This window comes from Mus pahari, chromosome 11 (genome assembly GCF_900095145.1).
Source record: "Mus pahari chromosome 11, PAHARI_EIJ_v1.1, whole genome shotgun sequence".
Lineage (NCBI taxonomy): Eukaryota > Metazoa > Chordata > Mammalia > Rodentia > Muridae > Mus > Mus pahari.
The window spans coordinates 70668565-70691948 of NC_034600.1; the positions used below are offsets into that span (position 1 = coordinate 70668565).

Here is a 23384-nt window from a genome sequence, read left to right on the forward strand (position 1 = left end):
TTTTCTCCAGAGAGGAGGTGGGCATGTGGACTAGACCCCTGTATAATCTTAGGAAGTGCTAACAAATTGGATCCTTTTTTTTTTTTTTTTTTTTTAACAGAAATGCGACTATTTATTTATTTATATTTTATGTTCATTGATATTTTACCTGCATTTACGTCTGGGTGAGATTTTTTTTAATTGAAACTCTTCACAGTAAAATGGAGTCTTGTCTGTTTCTTTTGGTCCTAGGTTCCTTGCCTTGACTCCGTGGAGAGTGTATCATCTCATTTCCGTCATGATTCTTGGGCGTGTTATCATGCAAATCATCAAGGAGATGGTTTTGTCTAGGACAAGAGGTAAGAATATGGGACTTGTTTGTTGTGTATTTTATTTCTAGTGCCTGAATGTGTAATTTTGGGGTGGATATATTCATCTTTTGAACATGAGGATCATGCAGAGAGACACTTTTTCTCTATTTTCTTCACTTCCTGTTTCCTCTGTTCTCCACGCCCCCCTCCCTCTGGTGTCTGAGATGTGGTCTTACTGTACCCAGCTTAGCCTAGAGCTCCCTGTCATTCTCTTGTCTCAGCTTGCCAAGGGCTAGGATTATAAACATGAGTCACCACATTGTTTGGGTTTGCTTTTCACACACACACACACACACACACACACACACGTTTAACTTTTTTTTTTCTTCAGTGCTGGGGGTTAAACCCAGACCCCTTGTACATGTTAGCCAAACAGTGTACCACTGAGCTACACCCCAAGCTTCATAATGTATTTTCTGATTCCCTCTCTTGTCAGAACAGGGAAAAGGTCCCCGTGTTGGGCTCCCCCTTGGTTCTAAGTTACGTATGTCACATACCAGGGTGATATTTAAGTCGGCTGCAGTAAGAAGAGCAGTTAAATATTTACTCCACCCCACAATCTCATACTGGGCCACTGGAAAATGTAGCTGTTTGAGTACAGTTTGCTTTTGCCTCAGTGAAAGAAAGCAGTAAGCTTTAAAAAAAAAATCACCAATAGTTACATAGAAGTTCTGGATGATTAATGGTGTTGGGAAGAGAATCAGCTGTAAGTGCTAAAGTGGGAGCTGGACTCATTTTTAAAGAGAGCTCGGCTTCTTAGGAGTATATGCTATTTACCTGAGTGCAACCTTTCTATGACTCTCCATGCCTCCTCTACTATGCTTGAACTAACTTTTGTAAATGGGCAAAAATCCCTCCTGGACATAAGAGTCTACATGTAATAAGATCTATTTGGTCAAAATCATAAGGAGGAGGCTTTAATTAGGGTCCATATGGGCTGATGTGTCTCAGGACTGCCCAGATTCCCCGTCACGGGGATGTATCATGAGAGGGGCAACATCTCTCAAACGAGAACTTGAGCCCTGGAGTTTCGCCATCATGGTGTTCCGTGGGTCACCTTTCAAGCGGGCTCATGTTTAAGTGTCCAGTCTTAAACCAACCACTATAGAAGCAGTCTTTAGAAAGATTGTTTTATGTTAGTATAGTCAGGTGTGGAGGTAACTCCTTCACGCCTAGCCTTTCTGGAAAGGCAAGTAAATTCATTTGTGTCTAGTTGAGGCATTTCAGGGATCCATAGATTTAAATTCTGTTCTCGTATGCACATTGCCTTCTTCCCCTCGCGCCTTTTCCTTCTTCTCACCCTCTCCTCTTTCTGAGAATAGATGCCCAGTTCCCTCACTTTCAGCAGCGTTTGCTGTTGTATCCCGGTGTACCTCGGCCTCCTGAGGCAAATACCTCACACTTCAGGATCTGAGGGGGGAAATTGGCTAGGCCCTGGCAAGCCCTGCGTTTTTGTATTGACCATAGTGGGTTGAAGAGAGCTGTTGTCTTGGATATATTTTGCAACAAGTTCTTCCCTCAGGAGAATGCAAGCAGGTAGCCATTTGTGGATGTGCTCCGAAGCCTTCCACAGCGAAGCCTTGGAAGCAGGCTGACCACCCTGGAGGTTGAGCACCTGAGTACTTTCCACGGTGTGTTCACCCTGGCCGGACCTTAGGCATGATTTCACTGAGTTACAAAGATCAGAGGAACCAGGAGAGGAGGGGCTGAAGAACTTGGCTTCTGAGTGCGGGGCCAGACTGAAAACGGGATTGTTCGGAAGACCTTCAGCTTTGGCTGGCAGGGCCCACCAAGGCCTTCAGTTTTCAGTTAAGCCAGCCATTTTGGTAGTTACACCGTGGAAATGAATGTCCCTGAAAACTCTCCTCCTCATGGCAAAGCTGTCTCCTTAAAAACACTGAGGAGGGGAAAGCTGAAGGCTACCAGCCTAGAGTCTCTAATTCTTAAATCGGATGGCCAAGGCAGGCCTGTAATCTCAGTGACTTGGAGGCCAAGGCAGGGGGCATCAGAAGTCTGAGGCCTGCCTGGGCTCCGGAGGAAGTGCAAAACCACAAAGGGCTGCTGATCGAGATCCTGTCTTAAAATAAAAAGAGGATCTGGCTCTGTAGAACAGTGCTCACCAACATGCACATGTCCCGGGCCTTAACGATGCAAAAGGAAAGGCAGGCTGACATGGAGAAAGTTCATGTCTGCTCCCAGCTGTGGAGAAGTGGCAGGATCGATGGTTTCCTGTGGCTGCTGTAACGAATTAACCACACACTTGGCGGCTCAAAGTTCCCCACAGCTCTGGAAGCCATCAGTTCAAACAACACACCGGTGGGTCTATATTTACCGTGGAGGCTTTAGTGAAGGACCCAGCCCTGTCTCTTCCTGACTTTAGTTGGTGCTCTTGCCCCTGGGTTAAAGTGACATCATCACGGTCCTCTGCTCTCCGATCATGCCAGATTCTCTGTGCTTGCTCAGACCTGCCTCCGAGCTCTCTGCCAGGAATACTTGTGATTATAATGGGTGCCCACCTGGGTGACAGAGGGTGATCGTCTCTCTTTTTAATATAATGGTACTTGTAAAGTCCCCTTTTCTCTATGAAGCAACATTCACAGATACACTGCCTGCTTTGGTGACAGAACCACTTTATCCTGTAACAGAAGAGAACCACTCCTTTTTTTTTTTTTTTTTAAATTTATTTTATGTATATGTATACACTGTAACTGTCTTCAGACATATCAGATCCCATTCCAGGTGGTTGTGAGCCACCAAGTGGTTGCTAGGAATTGAACTCAGGACCTCTGGAAGAGCAGTCAGTGCTCTTAACCACTGAGCCACTTCTCCAGCCTGAGAACCCATTTTTTTTTTAAAAGATATTTTCTTTATTTACATTTCAAATGCTATCCCGAAAGTCCCCTATACCTCCCCCTGTCCTGCTCCCCCACCCACCCACTCTTGCTTCCTGGCCCTGGCATTCCCCTGTACTGGGGCATATAATCTTTGCAAGACCAAGGGCCTCTCCTCCCAGTGATGGCTGACTAGGCTATCTTCTGCTACATATGCAACTAGAGACACAAGCTCTGCGGGTACTGGTTAGTTCATATTGTTGTTCCTTCTATAGGATTGAAGACCCCTTCAGCTCCTTGGATAATTTCTCTAGCTCCTCCATTGGGGGCCCTGTGTTCTATCATATATATGACTGTGGGCATCCACTTCTGTATTTGCCAGGCACTGGCATAGCCTCACCAGAGACAGCTATATCAGGGTCCTGTCAGCAAAACTTGCTGGCATATGCAATAGTGTCTGGGTTTGGTGGCTGTTTATGGGATGGATCCCCGGGTGGGGCAGTCTCTGGATGGTCCTTCCTTCCGCTGAGAACCCATTCTTATGCCACAGATTTGAATCCGGTTCTTGTGAAAGGTTACCGTGAGCGACAGTCCATACTGTGGCTGTCTCCCCTGTTTAGCTGGCACAGTCAGGGCACCCGGGACTCAGCCTTCTCATCAGTCAGGCTATGATAAGTATCTTTTTGAGGCAAGGCTACTTGTAAGCACCAGTTTCTAATGAGGATGCGGGCATGTTGGTTTCTTCCTTTATCCCTGACCAGGCCTCTATAGCAGGCTCATCTTCCTCCTGGGGTTCTTACTAAGTGATGGTCTACACATGACAGAAGGGAAAAACCAGAAAAGATGGGCTTCCTTCTGCTGTCCCCAAGCAGGGCTGGAGAAACCCTAGGGCCTTCTTCGTCCCTCTTCACTGAGTCTTTTAGGACAAAGGCCCAATTGAGCCCGTGAATGGCTGGCTGGAGACGGCAGCAGGGCTTCCAGCCCAGCACAGTGCTGGCTGCACTCGGCTCCTCTCAGGGAAACATAGGCTTCATTGCAAGCTATATCCAGAAGCTGCGTTGGGGTCGTGGCGGCTCCCATGAGTCACTCGGAGACTCTGCTTCCGCTCCCAACAGCAGCCAGGAAAGCCCTGGTGGGCAGAGCTTTCGGGGACCTGCGGCCTCTTTTCCTCTCCGAACTGCCCACTTCCCACATTCCTGGCTACAGATACAGAACTTTGCTGGTCATGACCTTAATTGTATCCTTTCCCCAATGTATTTTTTTTTTTTTTTTTTTGCACTATGAATTCCCTCATTTTAAGTGCACATCATTTTAAGTGAACTGCGTGCACGTGACTGAATAGTCAACTGTGAAGTTTTTCATTTTAGGATTCAGGAACCCTGTACTCACTGAGAGGCAAGCAAAGCACTCGCTGCCTTGTCCTCCTCCCTCCTCCTCCTCCTCCTCCTCTTCGTTTCTGCCCCCATCATCCTCCCTGACATGAGAAAGGGAAGCAGAAATACAATTGTGTGTGCTAGCTTTCCTCTGTGAAGCATGCGGGTACCCAGGCCCCGTATCCTTAGACCCTGAGAAGTGTGCACCCCTACATCACTGCTCACCCTCAGCTCTGAGACTGTCTTCTGTAGCATGAACAACTTCTCCTATGTCCTTAAACTTGTCTGTGGCCACCTTGTCACTCCCATGGCAATCAGGGTCAGCCACCTCCACATCAGGCTCTAAGAGCTTCAGGGACTACCTGTGAGGAAAGAGGGCCCAGTAAGTGTCCCCATCTCTGCCCACAGCCATGTAGCAGGGGGTCATTCTGTAACCACTGTGTCTTTCTGACCTGTGAAATCCACACTATCTATTGATACCACACCTCAGCAGTCTCTTGATTATTGAGATTACACCACCTAGTTGAGGTTGGGCCCACGGTCTCCCGTCCTTCATACACTCTCGCTTTATGTGATTCTGCCTTGGCTTGTGTGTGTGGTGGCCACTTGCTCAGCCCTTGGAAGCTTGCCAGTGTATCACCTGCAAAGTCCCAGAGTCAGTACACTCGGCTCACTCTCTCTGACCCTGCTCCTGTGGAATCAGCTGTTAGTGGGCTCCTTCCCTCCTCAGCCCTTTGTGAGTTGTGCTGGGCTTTGACCGCATCTTTGTCAGGACTTCCTCTTCCTACACAATCCCTACAAGATCTGGGCTTCGTCAGTTTCACAGTTTCTCAGCTCCCTTGTCCCTCAACCACAATCATTTCTCCAATTCTTAACAATGAGACAGGCATCTCACGCTAGCATCTCCTGTCTTCACATTGGCTCCACATTGGAGAAAGACTCAAGTTAGACTACTGTGAGGGTAGATGGCTATGTTTTCTATCCATATCAGTCACTCCAGGCGAGCGCACATTATCGCTCACAGCTCCCTGGGCTATGCTGACTTCCCTTAATATGCTGTTCGACTCTCGAAGGTTTGAGCTATGCTAGAAGATATAGGAAACACACCTGTTCAGAGGCCTAAGGGAGTAGAGGTCCAGTATTCTAACATGATTTGAGGAACAAGTCATACCTGTGCTTATGCTACCAAGACAACGAAGGAAGCCAGGTCAGTTGTATGATTCCAATTGTCCGGAGGTTTGGAAGCCAAGGATTTTGTGCAACTCTTTCCTAGCAGTAAATGTTAAGAAGAATTTGATGTGGGATATTCACCTGATAGGGGATATTCAAGAACATACAAGGCAATACCTTTGACATTTGGTTCAATAGACAGTCCAGAAAATGTTTTATAATTGTTTCATATCGAGCTTCCTTAAATCTGGTAGCTAAGAGTATACTATCAAGACTTGGCCCAATATAGATAATCCCTGAAGTTTTGACAAGCAAATCAATGAATGAATCAATGAATGAATCAATCAATCATTCTTTCCATCCATCCATCCATCCATCCATCCATCCATCCATCCATCCATCCATCCATTCGCTCTATCTATCTATCTATCTATCTATCTATCTATCTATCTATCTATCTACTTATTTATCTTCATCATCATCTTTCTATCTACTATGTATCTATCTACTATCTGTCATCTAACTTATCAATTAATTTTTTTCTGTTGATTTCCTTGGGGCTTAGCTATAAGTTTAAAATATCTGAAGACTACCCCATGCCAGCCTCCCCTTCCATACCATTGCCGTTACTCCTACGTGAGCAGTCATGTCTCTGTCCTTTTTGAAGTGTGATGCTTTCCACCTCTTGTCACATTTCATATTGATTCCTCCACAACACTTTTTTCTTAAGTGGACATGCTTTCTTCCCACTGGGCAGGGACTGTGTTTCAGAGTGTCCGTCCCGCCTTTGTGATACGTGCTCAAGGATTTTATAGACTATCACCTGCATGTATCCCTCACAGTTATGGACACAGACACTGTATGGATTGGCAATGTCTAGCACTCGAGATGTGAGCATTCCACTTGCACAAGCGTGGGAGGTTGCTAAGCTGGCGAATGCTCCTGGGGAGAGACAGCTTGCTTATGGTTCACATTTTGCTTCCTGTTGCAGGTGCCCAGCTGTGGAGAAGCCTCACTGAAAGGTAGGGAGTTTATCCTTCAACAGTGTGGCTTACGGATGGCAGTGCGGTGGCGTGGGGAGGTGACTTGAGTTGCCAAGGTGTATCACTGAATTCAATGTTTTAGCGACAGGGACCTAAGTCCCTATAGTGACTTGCAAGAGTGTGCAAAGTGAAGCTGAAGCCGAGGGCAAGATGGGGAAGTCACTTGAGGGATAAATGTATTTCTCGGAGTGGCCGGGCAGCGGATTTGTGAATCATGTGTGGAAGGATGCCACAGGGAGGGAGAGGGGCGTTTCTGTTTGATGTCTTCTCTCAGATTCAGTTTTGGAGCGCGAGTGACCGTTGTTGCAGTGGAAGAATGGGGGTGACAGCAAATCAGAATGTTCCAGAAGGGCTGGTCATGATGTCATTTCAGAGGGCTTGAAAGAGGAGGAGAGGGAAAGAAGGACAAAGGCCTCCGGTACTGACCAGCCACTTGGCCTCTGTCTCACTTGACCATCATCTGCCCTTCAGGGAGGTGGATGTTTCCAAGTGGAAGAAGGAAGAGTTAGGGCAACGAGGAGAGACAGTGTGCTTCACCCGCTGTGCATAGGAGAGGAGAAAGATGGAGGAGCTGTTTTTTTTTTTGTTGTTGTTGTTGTTGTTTTGTTTTTTGTTTTTTTTTTTTAAGAATGTATTTGGCCATATGCATTTGTATTACTTAAGGAAGAATGGTGGAAATACCTGACTTATACCAAAGTAGGATCAGAAAAGGGACAAAGTGGGGAACAAAATAAACAGTGCCATGAAACTCCCACGAGGAAAACAAGACCCTTCATTCCCCCGCCTGTGCTGTGCCCGCCACAGTGGCTGAAATGGCCTGTGCCACTCACACTGCGGCTGATGGGGCAGAGCCAGTACATCCTTTCTTGTCTCAGTCCATACCCTGCATAGGTTTCCTTAGCTGTTGTGTGATGCTAAGTTCCAGGGCCCCACTCAGTCACCTAACCTAACTGCACCCCGCATCCTATCCTTTGAGCGGCTCTGGGCTTCCCTAGTTCCTGCTGGTTTTAACAACTGCGAGGAGGGCTGTAGGTGCATGGTGACATTTGTCTCTTACTCCACCTTTGCCTCAGGTTGTTCTCATGATGACAGGGCTCAGTGCTTTTTTCTGGGAAGTGGAGTGTAAAGGCAAGGCATCGCACCATAGGTGTAAGCTATGGAACTTGAGGAGGGGCAGAGAATGTGCTGTCTCCCCGCAGCCCGGATAGTGGAAGTGGCATTGAAGAGTGGTTTATGGCGTCTGTATCACATCGGCAGGATTTATGCCTGTTGATGTCACCCTGGACCACCTGGCCTGGTACTGTCTCTTGTTCCGAGTTAGCTCTCCTTTAGAGATTGGCTGTCTTGGGAAGCTGAGTCGTCAGGAGACTGCTGATGGACACAGTCAGAGGAGGGATCTGAGTTCCCCAAATAGTGTTCTCGAGGCATTCAGGTGGGTCCACGCACACGCCTGATGTGGATGGGTCTTGGCTTGGCTTCACACTGGACCATAGGACCTGGCTTCTACTTATGCTTTCCATACATTGGGGGAAATGTGGAGGCTTACTTCCTCGCTGTGTTCGGTGTAAGATTAGACCCAGTGAGTTCACATGATGATCTCAAAGGACTGAAAAGCAAGCGAAGAGAGCTTTGTGCTCTGTGATACAGAGGTCTCAGATTCAAGGATGCTCGGCGCAGTCTGCGGATCTTTTGCTATGGTTTGGAAAGTGTCCATGCAGACTCCTGTGTCAGTTCATAGTTCATAGTGGCTAAGTTATGGGTCCAACCTGTGTTCAGCCACAGAGGAATGGATCCAGAAGATGTGATGTATATAAAATGTTTTTGTTTGCAGCCATAAAAGACTGTTTGCAGGGAAATGGACATAACTGGAAAAAAAAAAATCACATTAAATGAATCGGGCCGGCTTCTAAAGGACAACTGCCACACGTTGTTGCTCATTTGCGGTTTCTAGATTTTATGCAGTTACCTAAAATCATTACACATAACATGGAAGTGGAAGTGAGACTGTCTAGGGCAACAGAGGGAGAAAACAGGAAGGGGATGAGTTTATGGCCGGAAATATGTTCACTGTACAAGATATACTTGTATGAAAAAAATTATAATGCAATTAAATGAAAACCCGAAAGAAAATCTGCATGTCAGAAATTTAATCTTCCAAATACTAGTGGCCATTTTGTGTTCTTTTAGTGGTGGGGCATAGAGGGACGGGTGCAGGGCACGAGGGCTCTTCCTCGTGGGTGGACTGACTCAGCTATAGAGGGGATTGCGGTGGGGAGTTGCAGTTCGCGCTTACTGTAGGGTGCCCCGTCCCAGCAAGAAGGCCTGCATCCCATATGGGACACCTGTGTTTGTTCACTGGCGTCTAATATTTCCGCCCGAGTTTCCCAGGTGATAACTTTGCATGCATGTTCCATGGTCTCAGCGTCTGTCTGGCCTGGGGTAATGCTTATGTCTTTAACAGTGAAAAAAATTAAGACACACAACAACTTACAGGTTAAATACACAATGACGGGTAGGTCACTGGGGGCAGTGCGGGCGCCCTGTGCTCGTGGGAGCCGTGTGCGAGTAGGGTCTTCTTTATTCCAAGTTCGTGGATTCTAACGCTAACCCTCCTCCTTGGCAGTGGCTGGACATTGTCCCCCACTGTCCTTTGGTGCGACAGCTGACATGCTCAGGTTACTCAGCAAGGGTTAGTCTTCCCTTTTCCAGTGTCTGCTTTCAGTTTGGCCTTGGTCTCAGCCTGAGCCTGGCTTCCTGTGTGTGAGCCTTTCTTCAGTTAGGGTAAAGCATCCGACGTCTCTCATGGAGGTGGTGGCACACATACGCACGGCACGTGTACGATAGTACTGCAGACGTTTAAGGATGGTTTGCAGACTCTGCAAGGGTTTGCATTACAGCAATTCCTGATGCCAAAACTGGGCTCTGATTTTCAACGGCATCGATAGTGACTGGGGACTTTAACTCAGAGGCCGCGTCATGTCAGTATATGTTGGCAGAACAGTCATTTATGCAAGTGTGTGCTCTGAGAACAGCTCATTTTTCACCTAAACAGGTGCTCTGCAAATTGTATGCAGGATTTATACAGAGGTTGCCATCAACTGGACTGAATTAATAACTTTAAAAAAAATTATTTATTTATTTTTTACATATTCACTTTACATCCCATTCACTAGCGCCCTCTGGTTAAATATTTGCATATATATATATATATATATATATATATATGAACAAACTATATATATGTAGTTTGTTCATTATAACCCAATTAAGGGGCTAGGTTTTCTGTATCAGAAATTACTTTATTGTTCCATATCTATTTATTTAAGGTTTATTTCATTGGCATTAAAGTTGTAGAAATCAAGAGTAACAAAGCACTGGGGGAACTTCTGACATCTTCTGGGACATCCAGAAGCTTCTAGCAGGGAATTGTCTGTAGGAGGCAGTGTGGCCCTTGGGTTCAGCTGCCGGTGGGCGCTGGGCGCTGGGCAGGCAGTGCACCATCCTGACTCACCTTGGGGTGGAGCACAGGTCCTCCTGGCCAGCGGGGGGGGGGGAAGCAGGAGTCCTGGAGTGTTGCCCCTGTGTGGCCAGGTCCAGATCACACTTTGCTTTCTCCGTTTCTCACACGCTCAGGGCAGCAGCGTGGGCACTGACATTTGGCACTGGCGTTCGATGTTCTTTTGCTCCGTGGGCTTCCAGATAGTTCCCACAGAAATGGCTTTTGCTGCTCTGTACTTTGAGGGATGGGGAGAGAATCCTTGACCATTCAGGCCAAGCTGTGGTGTCTATCCAGTTCACCAGCCTGGAATGAGTCGGAACACTGAAGGCTGATGGCTCAGACATGAAATTCTGAGGATATTATTCCTCTTTTTTTTTTTTTTTTTTTTTTAAAAAAAAGAAAATTCACCTAGTGTCTCTACGTTGTTGTCTCGTCTGACAAATGGCACATAGTTTAAAAAAAATTTTTTTTTTTGGTTTGTTTGGTGTGTGTGTGTGTGTGTGTGTGTGTGTGTGTGTGTGTTGCAAGGAATTGAACCCATGGCTTTTTGCATGCTAAGCAGGTGTTATACTACTGAGCGACATCCCCAGCAACCACAGGTTCTTTGACGGTGTCCATGAGTTTGAAGGAGTATCTTCTGGCGAAAGGTACATTTGGTTGAGTTAAGTGAAGAATTTTTTTTTTTTCCTCAGAGAATAAAGTCACTGAGCTCAAAGTCTGCTGGATGGCTGTGTAAGCCTATTTTGGCTAATGATTCCCGGGCAAGCCTGGAAACCGGAGCTTCACAGACTGGAAAGTCTGTCTTCTGCCAAAATGAGAACTCCAATAGGCCTTTTATGCCTTAAAAAAAAAAAAATGACAGTTGAGCACAATTCCGTAGTTATCTATTGTTCCACGGGACTCAAAGCCCCTTTCTTCCTCTCCTGACAAAAGAAGAGCCCTATTCATAGACAGAACAAACCCTCACAAGGGTTGCTGGGCTGGGTCTCCAGGCCATGCACAGGGCTTCCCAAGATTCCAGCCAACGCTGCTATGTTGTTCAAGTTGTACTTGGCCGTTGAGACCCATCAAAGACAACTACAAAATAGAGCTCAATTGTGAAGTCATTCTGGAGGAAATGACGTGGCTAAGTAGGTGTATTATCTCTCGCCACGGGTCGTATACTTACATAAAATTTATTTATGGGCCTTTTAACGTGTCCCATGCTAGATGGGTAAGACCCATATTCTTCTTTGTGGTGGAGCCTGTGACACTGAAGGAAGTTCCAGCCCCGACTGGGGTCACACTCCCTGGGGACAGATGGATGTTTGTGCAATGGCAATGAATATGTTTTTCAAAAAGTATTAAAGATAAAACTCAAGGTATTAAAAATGAAATGAAGGCTGAGGATGTAGTTCAGTTGGTAAGTGTCTAGCATGCCTGAATCCCTAGGTTCAGCTCCTAGCACCTTATAAAACCAGTGTGGTGGCTCATGTCTGTAACCCCAAACCTAGGGTGGTAAAAGCAAGTGAATCAGAAGTTCAGGGTTATCCTGGGCTACACAGCAGGTTGGAAGCCAGCCTGGGATATAAGAATACGCTCTCAATAAAATAATCATAGCTGTGCTTCTGGATCTAGCTGTGGATCACTTGCGTTTGTGTGCTATGTAAAGTTCCATCACGTGCACACAGCACAACCTTTAGATCCCATCTATTTGCACTGCTCGTAGTTTCCCCGAGCCTTTTTGCAGTGCAAAAGCTTGAAAGGCAAAGAGGAACCCCTGGTGCACATGTGAGCATCTGCTGAAGTCAGGAAGCTGCATCTGCTGTGTTTTATAAGAAAGAAAAAGGAGCCAGGGATTTGTTTGGTAGAGTGAGGTGTGGTGCAGCGGCTGGGGATGGGGTGGGCTCTGAGGGGCCCAAGCTGAGGCATCCCTTCCTCCTGAGGTACCAGCCACACAAGGAGTATAATATAGAATAGAGTTTATTTAGGGTGTGGGGAGGGAAGTTGAGGGGGTAGGAGAGAGAGAGAGAGAGAGAGAGAGAGAGAGAGAGAGAGAGAGAGAACAATGAGGAGGAGGAGGAAGAGGAGGAGGAGGAGAGGCTGGCCATGAGCACATGGAGAGAGGGGGAGGGGAATGGGGAGAGAAGAGATAGAGGGGTAAGAGAGCAAGAGAGCAAGAGAGTGAGTGAGGAGGGGATAAGCAGCCCCTTTTGTAGTGAGTCAGGCATACCTGGCTGTTGCTAGGTAACTGTGGGGCAGAGCCTAGGAGAAATGGTAACAACATCCATGGAAGGAAGGGTGTGTGAGATTGGCACTGGTTTCTGGGCCCAGACTGATCATTTAGCACCATTGCAAGCTTTTTGGAAAGTTTTCCTTAGGGCTCAGTAAGTCGTGTGCTCAATGGGGCTTCTCCGCTAGTGGCCACTAGGGGGAGCGTAGGAGGCAGGACGCTGAGCAAGAACCCACAGCTAGGGAGATGAAGCCATCCACTCCAAAGGGGTGGTGGTGATGGGGTATGGGGGTGGGGGGGTGGTTAAGAACCTCAGCCTTGGGCAAGACAAACACATCCGTGCTTCCCCAGCTACAAGAAGAGGATCCAGTTAAAACCTACATCTGTCTATACTTAGGATGCATATTTGCATGTGTATGCAATGTAGAGACAAGTAAAAAAAATAAATAACATAGACCAAGAGAAGCAATAGAAAAGTGTAAAGAGACACATGCCTGTGTCAAGTAAGGCAGAGTGGGCGGGGAGGACACCCAGAAGTGAACGGCAGGGACGAGGGACAAATGGCTGTAACACTTAGTCTTAAAAGCTAAAGGTTTGGGAGGGCAGAACAGGACGCAGAGGCACTCTATGTTCTGGGACTCTTTGCTACAGTTTCTACTCACTACTGTTGCTCTAGAAAGTTTTTTCCCCTCTCTACATCTTGCTTCTGAATCAAAACACACAGACATTGATGTGTTTATAAAAAAGAGAAAGGTGGTGTGTTCTATGGGGATGTGGTGAGGTATGGGGCAGAGGGATGCCTCGGCAGGGCACGTACCAAGGCATCCCTTCCCGCTGTGGGACCAGCCACATGACGGTATGGTATAGAATGAAGTTTATTCAGGGCATGGGGAGGGGAGTTAAGAGGGTCATGGAGGCAGAGAAAGGCAGAGAGAGGGAGAGAGTAGAGAAGTAGAGGCCGGCCATGGTCATGAGCATGTGGAGAGAGGGGGAAGGGAAGGAGAGAGCAAGAGCAGGAGAGAAGGAAGACATCAAGAGAGCAAGCGACGGAGGAGGGGGTGAGCAGCCCCTTTTATAGTGGGCCACAGGTAGGGAGGAGTTTAGACAGAATGCTAACAGATATTTTCTTTTCCTTCCTGGTCCAGAACCCTATATAAAGTTCAATCACAAACCCCAGAAAATAGCTTCATTTTTAGGCAGCTGTGTGGAAGGAGGATAAATTGGTGATCCTTTGATTCTGGGTATAAAATAACCATTTCAAGTTCCAGGCAAAGATCCTGGTTTGTTAGGAAAATATGCTAGTGCTATGGGGCGCTTCCAGAATCTTGAAGCTTCCAGAACCTTGATGTCCTTAGTGGGGGCTTGGCAAGCCTACTGCCCCACCATGTCCACATTCCAATCCCTCCCTGTGACTGTTACCTTATATGCCAATAGGCACTTTGTGGACGTGGGGTGTAGATATTTTCAGGATTATGCACATGGACCCGGGGTCACCACAGGGCTCTTTCCAGAGCAAGACAAGACTGGGTTGGACAGGAGATTGTAGGAAGGGGGTCCAGGAGAGCTACAGGTCCAAGGATTTGGGTCACTGCCTCTGGAAGGGAGATGGCTAAAAGACAGGCCACAACTCCAAGACTATGCTTGGGAGAGGCTTCAAGCCACAAGCCTGTGGCAGTTTGTTGCAGCAACCATAGGAAACTAGTGGACTATTCTGTCTTAGTCAGGGTTTTTATCCCTGCACAAACATCATGACCAAGAAGCAAGTTGGGGAGGAGGTTTATTCAGTTTACACATCCACTTTGCTGTTCATCACCAAAGGAAGTCAGGACTGGAACTCAAGCAGGTCAGGAAGCAGGAGCTGATGCAGAGGCCACGGAGGGGTGCTGCTTACTGGCTTGCTTCCCCTGGCTTGCTCACCTTGGTTTCTTATAGAACCCAGGACTACCAGCCCAGGGATGGCACCACTCACAATGGTCCCTCCCACCCTTGATCGCTACTTGAGAAAATGCCTTACAGCTGGATCTCATGGAGGCATTTCCTCAAGGGAGGCTCCTTTCTGTGATAACTCCAGCTTGTGTCAAGTTGACACACAAACCCAGCCGGTACATATTCGTTATGATGTGAAAGAACCAGTCTTTATTGGAAATTGTCAAGGGCAAATTGGTCAGGTCTATCTATGAAAGCAATACGGTTTTACCTGATTGGTGAGGTGGTCGCCTCCTGACATAGTTTGGCCCAATTTGACCAAGAGCAGTGTCCTGAAGCAGCGGTGTCAGGGTTGGTGGGACAGAAAGACAGAATGACAGCCAATGTGTCTAGGAGGAGGATGCCACTGGGCCAAAGGTAAAAGGAGGATCAAAAGAGGAACCGGTGCGGTCGGGAGGGTCCTGAATCATATGACAATGCTATACTGGAAGCTGGCGTGGGGCACGGCTTGGAGGCAGCAGCATCTGTGTCCTGAGAGACAGGAGGAAAGCACGAGAGTGTGGAAAGCCATTGGGGACCTGCATGACAGGGTCTCTGTGGGTTTCCTTTCTGTGTCAGGTTGAGGGGGAGGCTGTTAGGACTGAAAACAAATCCAGGGGTTAAAGATGAGAGGAAGGCTGAGGAAATGGAGGTCGGTGGTACGAGCTGCATCCTGGGAAAGGATGATGAGATGATGAGTGAATGGGCGCAGACTAACCAGTGACCTGTGGAATGAATGGGCGGAGACTAACCAGTGACCTGGGGGGATGAATGGGCAGAGACTAACCAGGGACCTGGGTGGGGGTGTAAATGGGTGGAGACTAGCCAGTGACCTGGGGAATGAATGGGCGGAGACTAACCAGAGACCTGGAGAAAACCCAGTGTTGCTGACTGGTTCCAGAATGTTCTCATTACCCTCAGAGGGAATCTCAGGTCATTGTTCACACACACACACACACACACACACACACACACCCCTGTCTCCTCTAGCTCTAGACAACCACAGTCTGCTTGTTCTTTATGGGTTTGCCTCTGGTTATTCGTATAAACAGCCATGTGTCCTTCACGACCTGCATCTGACTTCTTCTGCTAAGCGTAATCAGTTCAAGATTCACCTGAAATATAACTGTTACCACACTCGACTCCTCTTCACAGCAGGGTAACAGTCCGCTGCCTGGACAGACCACATTTTGCTTTGCCATCATTAATTTGATGATCTTCTGGTTGCTTCCATTTTCTTTGGCTAGGGAGAAGTTTGATTTTCATTAGTTTGGTTTTGATCTCAAAACAGCTATGATGATGTGAATAAAGGACAGGTGAATGGGTGTTATATGTTGTATATATACATATATTTAGTGTGTGTATATATAGTGCTATGTATAATGTGTATTTCTATCTATCTATCTATCTATCTATCTATCTATCTATCTATCTATCTATCTATCTAATGTGTGTGTATATAATGTGTTATAATGACTAGGACTCACTGAGGGCCACAGCCCTGTCACTGGGGACACAGTGTTTATGACCATGAGGGATGGATTTCTCATTAACTTAGTTCGCAGTTTACAGCTCTTTTGTGGAAAATTGAGCCTGGCAGGAGGTAACTCCACAAATGCTGAATTCTAGGCAGTATTTACACCCTTCCCTCCTTCCACCCCTGAAACCCGAGCTTGCTGCCTGTCCCCTCATCTGTCCTTTGAGTTGACCTCTCTCTCGGTTCTCTTCTTTTTACCAGAAGTGTGGAGTTTGCAGGGGAAAGGGAAGTAGGGGTATCGTTAGTAGGGTCAGTGTTGCTCGAGGTCTGATTAAAGGATGAGCAGCCGTGGGGTCCCCTGACTGGGGAGCATTGCATCATACCTCGTGCTGCTCGTTAGTTATTTTGAAGTTAGTTATTCTTACTTGTGCCTGCTTTTAGTACCTGGACAGCCGGGAGAGAACTTGTAATCCTGCAGCCATTTGGCCTGGGCTCTTGGAGAGTATTTTTAAACCAAGACACTCGGAGCCATCTCGTGTCATGCATGTGGAGCCAGGCAGCACCCGAGCTGTGCTTTCCTGTCCCTCTGGATCACAGTTTTAGATGTTGAATAGTATTTTGAATTCCACTCTCGCACAGACACATGCTTTAAAAAACTCCTTCTCTTGGCGGTTTTCTTAATTTTTTTTAATCGACGACTGTTTTTATTATAATGAGCAAGGAAATTTTCAGTCATGACTGTCAGGCCATCTGCTACGGAAAGAAAACCGTTGTTTCCTAAAATGTACCAAGCTAAATGACCTCAGCTCAGAAATGGACGTTTGATTTCAAAACATTGCACATGTAAATATTTTCTCCACTCTGGCTGGCGATAATCATGCTTAAGGGGCTTTTAATGAATTCAGTGTGTTCAGTATATAACAAGTACTAAGTAATTGGGAGGAATTTTAAATTTTTAAAATGTACTTTTGATTTTATGTGTATAAGCGTTTATCAGGGTGTGTGTATGTGCACCATATGCATGCAGTGACCTCAGGGAGCCAGAGCTGGCATCAGATCCTCTGGAACTGGAATTAGAGATGGTTGTGAGCTGCCGTGCGGTGCTGCGAAGGGAACCCTTGCTCTTTGGAAGGACAGAAGGGGCTCTCGGCCTTTAGCCTCTAAGCTGTCACCCCAGCCCTCAAGAGAGTTTTAGGTGGAATCGATACTTACGTTTTTAAATGGAATATTGCATCTGAGACGGATTTGTATTAAAAACAAGATGGCCTCGGGTCCTTCCTTATAAGCAGAGAGAGAACAGATTGGTGTTCCCCTTGTTGAGATAACACAGTGGAGAAAAGTGGAGGGGTTCCTTTGGACTTACAGCTCGGGGACTTCAGAGCATGGACCCTTGACTTTGCTGTGTCTGCTGCCTTGCGTGGCGAGCTGGGACATCCTCGGTGGGGAAGGCGGGCTGGAGCAAAGCGTCTCATCTTGGTATTCCCCCAAGGACTTGCTAGTCACCTGCTTGTCTATGTACATAATCATGATGTGACCTACAGATGGGGTTGGCACCTTGACAGTTCTCTCTCAATAGCACCACCAGACGGGACCAAGTCTTCAACATGGGAGCATCTTATGGGGAACATTTCACATCTGAGCCACAGAATTTACAATGAGCTATTTGTAGGCATTGAAAGGTATGAATATAAAATCATACCTTTTATATTCCCCAAGTGGAAGGAGGTACTGGTGCTGGAGTCAAGAATTTGTGTTGTCTGTTTAGGAACCATGGGCTCTAGAAAACGAATATAATATAAGTTTGTCAGTCAAGGCACGAGAGCTTTCTAATAGTGAAAGAAGATGTGACTGGCTATGGAGAAGCTGCCTCAGAATTGAACAGAATGTGGGGGTCATATGTGACCATCAGCAGAGAGGCAGTCATAAATTCTAGAGGAGGCTTTGCCCCCTGATTACTGCCAATGGATTTGGGGAATAGGAGAAAAGCTGTTCTCTGGTAAGTAAGTGATTTCAGGAACCATAGAGGCTAGCGAGAAGTGGGTGATGCTCAGTGACAGGTGTCCTGCGCTGGCGCCACATCGGCAACGCTGTTAGTCTTCCCCACCTCTGGTCAGCATGACCTGTTGGCCCAGATACTCTGTTTCTCGGTTTGGACCGCTCTTAAAGAATGCTATGGACTGGGTGGATCGGACGGCCGGCATTTACATCTCACGTTGCTGGAGGCTGGCAGTCTGAGATTATGGGTTCTCGCTGTGATTCCTCTTCTGGGTCTGAGAGCAACCTCTTCTCGTTGTATCCTCACGTGGCAGTCAGAGAGCACTCGGGCCCGTCATCCCCTTGTAAGGCAACAGTTCCACAATGGGGCTTCATCTCATCAGCTCACCAGAACCCACTTAGCTATAGAAGCTCACTTTGGGGAGTTAGTGTGTTGCATGCAAATTTAGGGATTGTAGGTGGTCAGCCCCACGACTGTCCTTCCTCTGTTGCTTAGCTCTGTCCTTTTTGATATAGTGAGGAGGGAGAGTGGAGGGATAGAAGGGCTTGATAGAACTACTCAGAATGCAGAATTAGAGAGTCAGGTAAAGTCCCCTGTAATCTGAGCCCAGGAAAGGATCACGTTGAAGCAAAAGCACAGAGGTCATCAGCTCTCAGTGATTCCAGGAGGAGGGGTTACGTCTAACGCCTTACGTCTAACGCCTTCTGGTTAAGTGGTGCTGCTACTTCACAACCACCTCGGATAACTGGGCGAAATCTTCCTCACAGCCTCTTAGATTCCTCCCCTTGCTTATTACTGGTGAATCCAGAGACATGAGGATTTGGGGAATGTTTTTTTATAGGAGGTATTGTAGATCCTTTACTGCGGACCCTGGAGGATGAAACCATTTCAATTTTCATACTGTCTTCGTCCAGTTATGTTACCTTCGGCAGCCCACTTTGTGGCCTCTAACAACTCTGTAAGGTTGTGGTGGATGCTGGGTAGGAAGCCAGGGTCCTGTGGCAGTCAAGGTCAGAGGCTTCACCAATCCTGATCACTTCATTCCTCACAAGCCCGGAGCCGCGGTGACTCCGTGTGTTGAGGGAGGAACTGGAGCACAGCTGATCCACAGGACAGCCTGTCCTATCACCGTGACAGGACACATGGTGCCAGGTGTGCTCCTCAGACTCCCCTCATTGTGACTGAGTACCTGACAGCATCAGTCTATGAAGGGAAGAGCAGTTTGGTCCATGCTCGCTTAGCCCTGCTGTTCCCCACCCCCACCCCCACCCCGTGGCAGTAGAGTTCATCGTGGCAGGTGTGAGTGCTGAAGAAAGATGCTCACCTACCGTCGTCATGGAAATAACTGGAGAGCTGGGGGCGGGGTCAGAGCCCAAGTATCCTCTTCAAGAACATAGTCCCAGTGGCCTAGCCTCTTTCAACTGTTCCCTTTCTCCAAAGGGTTCTATACTTCTCAGAATGCCATAGGTTGTCAACGAAGTAGTACCTGGGTCTCTTGGGATTCACTTATGATCAAAACCAGCCAGTCGTACTGACGCAAACCTATAATTCCAGAACTTGGGAGGCTGTGTGGAAAAGTTGTGAGTCTGAGGCCAGACTGAGATTTGTAGATTCAAAGCACTGCCCGATATATAAAACAAAACAACCTGAACCCAAATGGGGGTCTGCACTTTGCTGCTGGGGTGTCAGATGCCACCAAGTCACTGCTTGATGGGGAGCGAAATGCAGGGCACTAGGCTTATGTTCTTTCATCGCTGCTGGGGTGCTCGGCTTGTGGGGCAGGGACACACCATTCAGGGGAGGTGAAAAGCAATCTAAGATGGGGTTCCAGCCTGGGCTGGGACAGAGTCTGTGGTTCTCAAAGTCTGGACACCCAGAAGTGGCTGGGAACCGGGAAGAGTTGAGAACTGAGGGCTCCCTTCTGTGTACCCAGACACCGCTGAGGAATGGGGTTGAGGGCTGAAGGGCTTGTAGTGAGCCCGGGGCAGGGGGAGTCATGCTTAGCTATGACTGAGGGTGAGTGCCATGACTGTGGAGGGGCCTTTTGTGAGAGACTTAGGTGCGACTCTTTATGAGGGTCTGCTCTGTGGTGGAAGGAAACAGTCCTTGCTTGTCCAAACTGTTTATTCACAACAGATGAGGATACATACAATTTACTTAGGGTGAACTAGAGATTAAATAAATACCTTTTCAAGGGATGCCCAGGGAGGGAAGCTCATTGGTTAGACCCTCAGGGCCTATCTATATACTTCATTAGCATGGAGAACCCTGTGTTTCTATGCTACACGACCAGTTGTCATGGTCCTCTTAATGGGGTGTTGTGGTCATGTACTCCAGGACAGGAACCTGGTTGGGAGCTAATTTAATCACCTACCATTCTCAGTTATGAGATTTTTTTTTCTTTTTTCTTTTTTGTGTCTGTTTGACCTTACCAGTTCTTCTGTTTGGTGGCACGGTTCTACTTGCCCCACACCCAAATACTAGGTCAAGTAGAAAGTCATAAAACTCTGTCACATGTGGAGATTGATAAGTCCAGAGCATGGCTCAGCATCTGCTCAGCACCAGGGGAGGATAGCCTGCTGTAACTTACGACAGCGACGGTCATGGCAAAATCAGCAAATGTGCTGTGGAGACGCCGGGGAGACAGCACATGGCAGAGTTCCTGTGCAGAGGGCACAGCCGGCTTTCATCCACTTACGAGGGACAGGAGATTGTTTCCAACACTCAGGCTTTGAGGGATCACATTCAAACCAGAAAATTCAGTCCCTTCTCCAGTTCTTGTTTTCTAAGAATACTTTCATCCCACCCAAATTCCTCCAAAGTCTTAAATGGGTCTTGCACCATCTTAAAATCCAAAGTCCAGAGTCTCATGTGACTCCATACAAATTTAACTCAAGACAGCTCATCATGAAGTGTGTTCTCTCTGGCTGATACTCTGGGGACCAAACAAATGTTTAATTTCTTAGCACAGCAGCCTTCATGAGGACACGAACTTCCCTGAGAATCACGAACATGGTCGTATTCATGCCATAGTATGTAACTGTGTTAAATGGTTTTGATCAAAAGGAGTTCTCAGTACAGTGTTCTTAAGAGATTCTCAATTTGGGGGGAGACAGCAGTTCACGGGACATCTAGGAGAAACCATGCATTCCTGCTATTCATCCTGACTGAATTTTTGGGCTCTGTTCATTCTCCTGCCTTAGCCTCGCTGGTACCTATTAATTTACTTATTTTATCTGGGTTTTTGATTTAGTATCTCATCTAGCCCGGGCCGTCCTCAACCTAATTATGTAACAGAGAATTGACCTTGAATTCTTGATCCTTCTGTCTCCACTTGGCAAGTGCTAGCACCGTGCGGAGCTTACCCATTTATTCATATGGATTCGTCAATCTACCTCTTTTATTGTTTGAAAATGTCACACGTGAATATAGTATGCTTTGATCAACGCCATCCTCCCCGCCACTTCCTCCCTTTGCCGTTTCCGGCCACGGGTGTTGGACAGACCCCATGTTTGGGAGTTCTACTTAGACTTTGGGGTCACCTTCCCTGTTGGTGTCTGGCTCTGTAGTGGGTGTGTTCACTCTTCCAATGAACACTCGAGGCACATGAGGTAGAGTGTCAGTGTTAAGATGGTCCTGTATTTTCTCTGAGGGAGGCCATGAAATACCAGAACATGTAACATTGCTGGGCTCATGGGAGCTCTGAGGACTCACCTATCGAAGGAACTAGAATCTCCTGCTCATTAGTCTACAGAAAGAGACTGCGCTGCTAAGTCAAATTAGGTGGGAAGATGATGATGTCACTGTCAGAAATTTTCACTGGCTCAGAAAAGAAGATTATGTCACTCTTAGAGGTGTTCATTGGCTCAGAGAAGAGGATTATGTCACTGTCAGAAATTTCCATTGGTTCTCTAAGGACTCCAGGAGACCAAGTGCACAGTTAGGTTTAAACCGATGCTGTTTTGCTCATTGAAATGATAATTTTAAGACAATGTTTTGTTTTTTTTTGAAAAAAAAGATAAACAGCAGAGGGACGCCTGACCAAAGGCCAGTAAATGAATTTTGTGCCGACGTACTCACAGTCTTTAGTACTGGAGATTGCCATTCGTTTTTATGTGGAATCTGCATCTTATTTTCTTCCTCTTTTCCCACTTCCTGACACGATGGCTCTGCCTCCTGTTCGTCAGAGGGATCTCTGGTGCAGCACACCGATTCTAGCAACCGAATGCTTTTCAGAAGTTGAGTGCTTATCTCAAGAATAGCAACTTTCAAGCTCTGTGGACAGGCAGATATGCGCAAAAACCTTAGTTTCCTCTCAGGGTTTTAATTGTGTTTCTGCCGTTGCCTGTGACTGGGTTGACTCTAGACTTGTTCAGAGGCCCCAGTGGAGGCAGAAGGACTTCCGGTTCACCACTATCAAGGGCCCTGCGCTGGTTCTGCCAAGTGTCTTCCCTGGCTGGCTGGAATGTCACAGTGAGGTAGAGTGAGGGGCCCAAGGAGCTCACTGATATCTGTCTCCGAGGAGGTTTCTGTGATGACAGAAATTAGCAGCACATGTTGCTTCCCTCTGTCATGGACATGGAGTGAAACTGTCACTTGGACTCAGAGCATGTTCTGGAAGCCAACAGTATTAAGTGCAAGGAAGCACCATGCAACCAGGACGTTAGGAGGAACAGAGGAGAAGGACATGGAGTTCAGAGTGAAGTGAGGTGCCACCAGGGAAGGGAGGGTCACAGGATGATGTTGGTGGCAGTGGCTGGCTGTCCCCTGTTGGTGTGAACACTTGTCTGCACTGTGTTGAGGACAGGGCCTGAGGCATGAGAGCCATGTTTAGAGGGTAGGGACAGGGAGCTCCATTAAGTGACTTTCAGCTCTTAGCTGACTTCTCCATGCCTATGGCTTTAAGCAGTGTGTTCTCTTTAAAGCAGAATTTCATGTGTTTTCATTGCATGCCCATATGAAGAGGCAATGATATGGGTATTATCTGTGTTTGGGAGTTAGACGTGGTCAGAGCCCATTTTGGAGTCTCAGCTGGGCAGAAATAACTCTTACCCTGGTCCCTTCCAGATGCTGGGGAGATGAGCTAAGCTTTTATTGTGTTTTATTTTTATGACCAAAGGTATTTGCTTGGGGTTAAAAGCTTTATTTAATAGGTTTAAAGGTTGTGTAGTTACAAAAGTGAGGCTGTATTTTCTGCAAGATCAAGTTAATCATTGACATAACAATGTAGTTTCTACGTATGTGTCATCTTATGTGTGTACTATGTGTTCTGGGTGTGTACATGGTTTTCTTATAGATGTGAATGAGCATGTATCAACTAATTTTTGTCTTGGCACAAGTTTCCCCTTGCATGTAAAATTATGGCAAATGTCAGCAGATGTGGTGGTGCTAATGTAAGTATGCTTGTGAACAACAATGTAAGTATGCTTGTGAACAACAATGTAAGTATGCTTGTGAACAACAATGTA

General features: G+C 47.0%; 1 protein-coding gene across 1 annotated transcript in view; it reads left to right on the plus strand.

The window, feature by feature from the left end:
• Retreg1 (reticulophagy regulator 1) overlaps positions 1–23384 on the plus strand; it is a 133656-nt gene that overhangs the window by 48831 nt on the left and 61441 nt on the right. The window contains exons 2-3 of the mRNA XM_021208422.2: positions 232–338; positions 6716–6746. Coding sequence (XP_021064081.1) covers positions 232–338; positions 6716–6746 — 138 coding nt within the window. The remainder of the gene's footprint in view (positions 1–231; positions 339–6715; positions 6747–23384) is intronic.